General features: G+C 23.6%; 1 protein-coding gene across 1 annotated transcript; it reads right to left on the bottom strand.

Annotated features, from left to right (window-relative positions):
* Positions 1–5,058: 5,058 nt before the first annotated feature.
* Positions 5,059–7,651, bottom strand: LOC126909321 (uncharacterized). The gene is made up of 4 exons (XM_050691733.1): positions 7,531–7,651; positions 7,312–7,420; positions 5,787–5,957; positions 5,059–5,262 (listed from the first exon to the last, which is right to left on the bottom strand). Exons 2-4 carry the CDS (start codon positions 7,378–7,380, stop codon positions 5,059–5,061), a joined length of 444 nt encoding a protein of 147 aa, XP_050547690.1. The 5' UTR covers positions 7,381–7,420; positions 7,531–7,651.
* Positions 7,652–8,589: the final 938 nt, after the last annotated feature.

Here is an 8,589-nt window from a genome sequence, read left to right as displayed (position 1 = left end):
TAAAAAATATTAAATTAATTTTAGTTAAAAATTACATGAATGAAATTTTAATAGCAGTTCTATAAAAAAAATATTAAATTTTTTTTTATTAATATACTGTTGCTGTATGTAACCATATACTAATAGCAAAATTATTTGCTTTCAATTTATAATTTTCAAGTAAACTTATTTAACGTATTTTAATGGTATTTTTTACTTTTTTTAAGTATCAATAAGTAATGGGTAATGTTGAAAACATATAAATGCTATAAATGATAACCCATTTCCTACAATGATCAAAAACGAAGCATTTTATGTAGTTAATATTAAATTAAACACATTTTTTCACTATAAAACTAGTTTAGAAATAAACAAAAATAATATAGGAGTAAACTGTGAAGTTTTGACCTTAATAAACTATAAATATAAGTTTATTCTTAGAAAATTGTTATTTATGTAACACATAGTATTTAATACTATGTGATATTCTCCTTAAATCATTAAATTTTTCTCCTTAAATACTTCGATTGATGGGATTATGTAATAATGTTTTTTTAACTGATAATGCAAATACTTAGCTTTTACTATAACAACTGTATGACTATAAATTGTTATTTCTGATAAAAATTATATTAAAGTAAATGAAAGTACATTTACTTAATGTGTTTTTAATTCATGTTTTTTCTGATTCAGTCATCAATCAACACAATAACTATGAGATGTAATCTGTAAAAAGAACTTTTTTGATACAGTTTATTATAAAATCATCTAAATAGTTCTAGCAGAGTATGAAATATGAGTTGATTTATGTTCATCTACAACGTCTTTCAAACTTTAAAGAAATGTAAAACTAAAGTTAATGTTATATTCTATAAGTTAAAAAAAAATTGTCATAAACCTTATTTTCCTTATGTAAACGGCTCCAAAATTAAACAAAAAATGTTATTTGGTATAACAAATCATAGTTTTTGGTATTATTATAATTTCCTACTTCGATTATTTGTGTCTACATTTTGGTCGAACGTTTATAAAAGAGTGAGAAAGGTAAGGACCTATTTAACCTCTTCTCTATTAAAATTAAAAATAATAATAATGATTTGAGAGTTCGTATTTTTTGGGTAATTTTTTGCAGCATTAATGTCAATCCAATAAATATATTATATATACATAAATATATATATAATTTCAATAAATATATTGAAAGAGAGGGACCTACCCTTCCCAAAAAAATGCTCTAACTACTAATGATAGGTTATAATTTCGATTAAAAAAAACAACTAACGAATGTCAGGATAATAAAATTAAAAAAATACCTTTTTATATTTTATTTGTTAAATCTATAATAAGAAATTTAATACACGTTCGTTATAGAGGTAACGAATTATCATACGTGGACAGACTAATTTTTTTTTGAATACCTTTAAGAATAATTTTTAAATTATACATCAAATTTCTAAATTAAAATGTTTGTATTTAAAATAAATTGACACCCCTCAAAATTATTCAGTATTGAAGACTATATAAATTGCATGATTTAATGTTCTATTAATATTTTTTTAGGTTAGATAAGTTAAAAATAAAACTATTCCTATGGTATTCAGGATAGTATTCTGCCCAAGTAAAGGAATAATATAATTAGTTTATAACTTTTTATAATTTATCCATAACAATTTCAATACTAAATTTAATTGGAATTTAAGTTTAGTTAAATATTTATTCCTCTTTTCACTTATAAATCAAAAAACTTGTAATCAAAATATAATTAAGGAAATAGGAACTGATTTGAAAAAATCCTACAATTCTATTGTGACTCAAAAATGAATAAAAATAAAATTAAAAAGAAAGTGAGTTGGATAAAATTGAGAGTTAGATTGAAAGTTGGAGTTACTTTTGATTGGGGGTGTGATTCGAGGGTTATAAAATAACATAAATCTAGACTCTTATTGATTTTTAAAAATCTTAGCTGATGTTTTTCCTGTTTCTTATATCATCTTAAATAATAGTAACAATCAATAATTGAAAAATATAAAAAGCTACATAATCTGCTATTTTCTTATTTATATCCTGATTAAGATAAAGTATGTCAAACGAAAAAGGGATATAAATATTATTTCTCATAAAAATACTGTGTTGGTCCATACACTTTTCAATAAGTTATAGCAGTAGAAAGTTAAAAATGTAAAAAATAAAATCGAGAATTTTCACACAAAAATAGCATTTGGTAGCCATTTTCACCGTGAAGACAAAATAAGGTTCGAAATATTTTTTTCCATAATAAAGTATATTACATTAGCTTTAATTTAAGATATATATAAAAGTGTCAGTATTTCTGGAACACTTTCAAAAGTGAAGTTGAAAAAATTAATTTTTTGTGAAAATTTTGTCATTTTGAATCCCCCTCTGTGGGCAGGTAAATGGTTAAATTTATAAAAAAATATACAAAATAATAGGTAAATACCTCAAATATCTACAATAAAAAAATTATATTGATTTTTTTCATTTTTGTAAAAGTTATGGCAGTTTTAAGTAAAAAAATTTCGAATATTAGCAATTTTAAAATTTGTAATTTTTTTGGAGATTTCCCCCATTTACGGGGAACAAGGGAAATTTTTTCAATTTTTGAGGTTAATATCTTCGACTAGATACGAATTTTGATCTTTTTACGTATCGTTGAAAGAAATCGGTTTGGTAAGAGCTGAGAAAAAGTGATAACAGACACAAAAAAAATGAAATAAATAAATAAAAAAAAAAAACACATCATAGTATAATTAATACGCATTAAAGCTAATAACACAAATCAATTTAGTTCACAACTTTAACANAAAAAAAAAAACACATCATAGTATAATTAATACGCATTAAAGCTAATAACACAAATCAATTTAGTTCACAACTTTAACACGTAATAACTTCGACAATGATGATCACAATATCTAGATATTGATAGCAAAAAGATATCTAGAGCACGAAATGAACAGGGCAGAATAAGGGATTGCTTTCCTTTTTATAATATTTTTGACCCCTGAAAATCATCATTGTCTAATTCTTACAGAATAACTATTTATTGATAAATAAGCATAAAAAACATAAATTATTACAGATGAATTTATAAATTATTTAATTTATAAAAATTAAATGTATGAAAGATGAGTATATAAAATTTATATATATATATATTGTTGGGTAGAGTGTGGCATGTGTATGACCGGTTCGAACGTGTTCATGCCACGTCCGGCCGTCGTCCCTTCCTCAGCAAAGCGACACAACGTTTTTTGTACGTCAACAGTACACATGTCTCGCGCCTCTTAAAATCGGCACCGTGTAATTATTAATCGCTCCATATAGTCTTTTTTGAGTTTTGTATATTATTACTTTACGTTCATTGTGATTTACTTTGCCACTCTCTCCGATCTCCTCAAGTCATCGAGTCATCAGATAAGCTGTTAATTTATAATCATTTTGTTATTTTATCATATCATAAGATTAAATATTGTTTTAGTATGTAAGTTATCCCCCCTTTACTTTCAAGAGCTTTACTTGCAGAACTACAAATATATAATTCATAATTTATACATTCATAAGCAGGTGTACCTATTTATTACCCCCTCTTATTTCCACATTTTAATTTCTACAAAATAAACAACACCACCGCACAGTAATAGACCATTCCCCTTTAATATTAAGGGGCTGCTTGTTACATATATAAAATCATTTAATGATATTGACATTTTATATATAACATCAACATTGTTTTTTTACACATAAGATTAGAATGAATACAATGAATTTAATTATTAAAATTAGAATAAAAAAAATGACAAAAATAATTTATAGATTTTTTTTTTGGAAGGAACGATTTTTAAAAGTGACTATTAATCAATTTATGATAGAATTGTGTATATTATAATATAACTAAACAGTGTGCGTTTGTTAAATGTTTATTCAAATTATTTTTGTTTGTAAAGGATTATGTCCTTCTAAGAATATAATGTATAAATATCCCATGTTATGGTAGTAATGAATATATTATGACAATGCCTTCAAAANACGAGTATATTATGACAATTCCTTCAAAAAATAAACAGTATCTACAGATTTACATCGAAACCTTTTGTATGACAGTGATTTTAACTTCTACTAGATATCATCTATAGTTTCCTAACCTACTGTAATTAAATTTAGTAATAAAAAAAAAATTTATTTTAAATTTTTTAAAATTTCAACATGTACATGGTTAGTTTTAACCATATACTGAAAGGGATAGCACAATCAGAAAGATAGCTAGAATTTGAAAATAATTATTTTATGCATCCTAAAACATTGATAAAATAAATTATTCAACGATTTGTTAAAATTAATTTTTAAATGTAGAAGTAAGACTTTAAAATGTTTTAACGCTCATATACTAACAGTACGGATTTGTTTTTAAGCAAATTATTCTAGATCTTAAAATGCATTCTTTGAATGAAATGTTGAAAATAATAAATGTTTAATATAGCGTTTTGATCAATATTGTAGTGTTTTTTTTTCTTACATTACTAGTATGAGTAGGGTAATAGTATAGAAATATTTCAGAAATTTTGAATAAGTTAAAACATTATATAAATCAGTTTCCAGTGAGTGGAGTTAACGGTTAACTCCAAGATAAATCCTTATCAATGATTTCATTGATTAAGATAACCATGCAATTTATTGTTTAAAATTTTTTAAGTCGAATAAACACGTAGTAACTCAAATAAAACATTTGGATATTATTTATGATTATATCACAAAAAAATTTATCTTTTTATATTATATCTTTCTTTTAGTTATATTTTATATTTTATTAAAATGCATATTTTCTTACATAAAATGTTTTTTCTACTAAGTATAAAGAATATATAACTATTATTGTAAACTAGAATTAAGTTTTAGAGGTTATAAATATTCGCTAAGAATAGGAGTGCTAATTCATAATAAGTAGTTTTAATTTTGTCAGTGCTTAGATAAAAAGTTACTTAAAAATCAAAAATAAATATTTTATTAATTTTAATAATGTATTTTAATATATATTATTTTTACAATGTTTAATTATTATATTTATTGATAATGGTAAGTATCTTCCCATGGCCTCGCTACATCAACTATTATAATAAAACAAGCTACTTGCGTGTTACTATTTTTCTTTTTTAAAATATATTTAGCTTTGTAAGATCCATAGAAAAATGTTTTTGGAAACATTTTACTTTTTCGCACCGTATACACAAGAGAATCCATGTCTAGATCATGCATAACATAGTTTTTCTAAAAAAAAAAATTATATAAATAAATGTTTACACATTACATGAGCCCATCATAGATAGTGTAGGATTTAACTAGTGTGCTGCTGAAGTACTGAACAAATTAACGCCTTTTTACTAAATATTTTTTTTATTATCTAAACAAATATATTTAAGCATAAGATCAATTACGGGTGATTAGGAAGATAGTCTCCAATAAGAATAATAAATTATTTATACTAAAATATGAAATATTTTTTAGAATGAGGGAAAATATATTTAGTCAACAATTTAAGCTTACTCTTGTCTAAAGCAAAACAATTCTTGATCTCATATTTTTGTGATCATAATGATTTATACATATTTTATTTAATATATGAGGCAACTAAATTTACTGATGAGATAAAAAACCATTTATTCAATGATTCAGCAGGTTCAATTAGTACGTCTCAAATTACTATGTGAATTAAATTGAGCGGTAAATATAAATATTATGAGGTATTAAACAATGTGATGAATTTTTTGTTATTATTTAAACTTAAAACTTACTTCTTTTATTGGACAAGAAAAATCAGTTACATTTATGCTTTTCAAAATCATTTCCCACACAGGATATTCAAGGAGTGATATAGACGAAGAACAAGCATTTGGAAACTCAAATACTAATGCATTGTCTTTCCAACCTCCTATCTTGTCTAAAATAGCGAAATTTAAGTCCATCTATTAATAAAAAATAATTTACATGAACTAAATTTTAACTTATCTTAAAGATTTAATTTCAATACAAGAAGGTTGTCTAGACTATAATTGAGATATAAGAACTTTTTTCACAGATTAAAACCAAGATGTTGCATAACCTCTCACAAGGTATGTTTCATTTACTTGGTGGAAATTAAAAAATTAAACAAATTTTTTTTTCCTCAAATTTATAAAAATTGTTTTCTGTATATTTTAAAGGTAGAATAAATTTAAATTACTTAAAACAAATAGAAATATTTGGAGCTCTTAAGAAATTCTATCAAATAAAATGGTTTCTTTTTCACATAATTTTCTCTTGAACAGTAAAGATTAAAAAAAAAACCCCAGCACAGTGAGGACGTGATATAATTGGGTCTAGTATAGATGATATCTGACAGTGATTAAAATCACTAACTAAAAAAAGCTTCGATGCAAATCTGTAGATAGTGTTTAATTTTAAAAAATTGGTAGATTATTCCAAAAGCAACATGAATTACTATTTCCTTTTTTATATCCCGATTACAAGTTTTAAGATTTATAAGTGTTATATATGAATGAATATTTATTATAGCAATTAAATATATTATGAATATGATATTTAATAATTTAGTATTTTTTGTTAACTTTGATGTCCGTTTTCACCGTGAAAACAAAATATACTCCAAAATGTTTTTTTCATATTAAAGTATATTACATAAACTTTAATTTAAGATATATATAAAAGTATCAGTATTTTCGGAACACCTTCAAAAATTAAGTTGAAAAAGTTTTACTTTCTATATGCATTTTTAAGTTTTAAACCTCATTTATGGGGAACGAGGAAAATTTTTCAATATTGAGAGTAATGTCTTCGAATAGATACGATTTTTGATCTTTTGACTTATCGTTGAAAGAAATCCGCTCGGTGAGAGCTGAGAAAAAGTGGTAACACACACAAAAAAAAAACACGTCATTGTAAAAATTAAATCTTCTCAGCTTCACATCGAAACTAAAATCAATATTGTTCTTGTGATTTTTGATGATTTATAAGGTTAAAAGAAAAAAGTAAATTTAACATTTTTTCTAACGATATTCAAAAATAGACTTAAAATCCTTTTTAACTAGCTCAATATGATAATTGTCATAGTTTTTTACTTTGCTACAATACTTTGAAGTATGGATAAAAATGAATAGGATTAAATATTTTTGTTCTGTAATAACAAATATAAATATAAAAATTAGATTTTCATAAGACACCATTAAAACTTTAAATTAGTTTTTGCTCTCCTGAAAAATTTATCAAATTCATATATCAGTTCTTGAGAATAGCCATAAATTTCAACATTGTTATTCTTACAATCAATGAGTCGTCATATGGGATATAAAAGTTGATATTTCCTTTCAACACTGTTTTAGAACTAGACATCTTACTCTGATGAAGATTCAAGTCGATTTGATAATTGAAACTAGAATTGCATTTAAAACCTGCTTTAAATATGATATTCACCCTGGATTATAAAAATTATAGAATATATAAAAATATTTATGAACTAATACATTAACAATAATAGCATACCATTTGTAGATGTGGAAACAAATTCTCGTGACCAAATAATTTATAGTTATAGCTAAATACAAATACGAGTAAAACTGAACACAATTTGTTCATATTGGACGGTAGTTAAAGAAAAAACACAGTTTACAGTCATATCACAACTATTAAAACTAGTTCAAATTATTGGAACTAAAAAATATTTTTATTAATTTTATTTAAGCAATTCTGGTAATATTATTTTATAATTCTCCGATTTCATGAAATTCAAAATCATGAAATTGATTATTATATTTTTATACTATGAGATTCATATCATAAGTTTACTCATGGACGAAAATAATTTTGTTTAATGATAGCATCAATTTTTAATGATTTTTAGTTTATCAATTTTTAGAAATACTATCGTATTTGTCCAAATATATTTGAATTATTATTATCATTAAAATAAAAACATCTTTCCTATGTAATATATAGGTAAGAGTTTTTTTTTTGGTCAACCGGCTCCGAAATCCAAAATGGGTTGTAATTAAAAACATGTTAAAAAATTATCTTAGAATTATTTGGTTTACACTTCTACATTTTTTAATAATCTTAGATAATTTATAAGTATGCAATCATTCTGCAATGGTCAACTTCTGAAATGTTTAAAAATGTCCAATATTATTATTATAGAATATCATATATTTTAATTGTATTGTTTTAATAAATTTAATCTAATTTTGAAATGTAGTAATGAAATATAAACGTTATTAAATAGTACATCATCCTACATTTCTAATTTTTAAAGTAACATATACGATGAATATAAAGTACTTATATATTTGTGTTATGATATTTATGAGCTGTAAGTTTAGTCTAATGCTTAAACGTGTGTTAAGAAATGTTGATATTATGAACAATTGATGTTTACAAGCAATTTTATATAATAGCAATATATTTACTATACAATGTTTCGATCAATACCATTATCCTTTGAGAGAGAGTAAATTTTAGTAGTACTTTATTGTATAATGCACTATCATATATTAGTATCATACATAGATATAACAAAGATTTTCTAGAATTATACGAAGACATAAA

The sequence above is a fragment of the Daktulosphaira vitifoliae genome, unplaced genomic scaffold, assembly GCF_025091365.1.
Source record: "Daktulosphaira vitifoliae isolate Bord-2020 unplaced genomic scaffold, ASM2509136v1 Scaffold_262, whole genome shotgun sequence".
Taxonomy (NCBI): Eukaryota; Metazoa; Arthropoda; class Insecta; order Hemiptera; family Phylloxeridae; genus Daktulosphaira; species Daktulosphaira vitifoliae.
The sequence above is the reverse complement of the archived record's forward strand: the minus strand, read 5'-3'. Positions and strand labels throughout refer to the sequence as shown.

What these genes read in the sequence shown, in the direction of transcription:
- LOC126909321 (XM_050691733.1), bottom strand. Translation starts at nt 7,380, where the DNA reads ATGTCTAGTTCTAAAACAGTGTTGAAAGGAAATATCAACTTTTATATC. An exon ending in CATATGACGACTCATTGATT is followed by an intron (nt 5,958 to 7,311) that starts GTAAGAATAACA and finishes TTTTATTAATAG; the next exon opens with ATGGACTTAAATTTCGCTAT. An exon ending in TTTCTTGTCCAATAAAAGAA is followed by an intron (nt 5,263 to 5,786) that starts GTAAGTTTTAAG and finishes TTTTTTTTTTAG; the next exon opens with AAAAACTATGTTATGCATGA.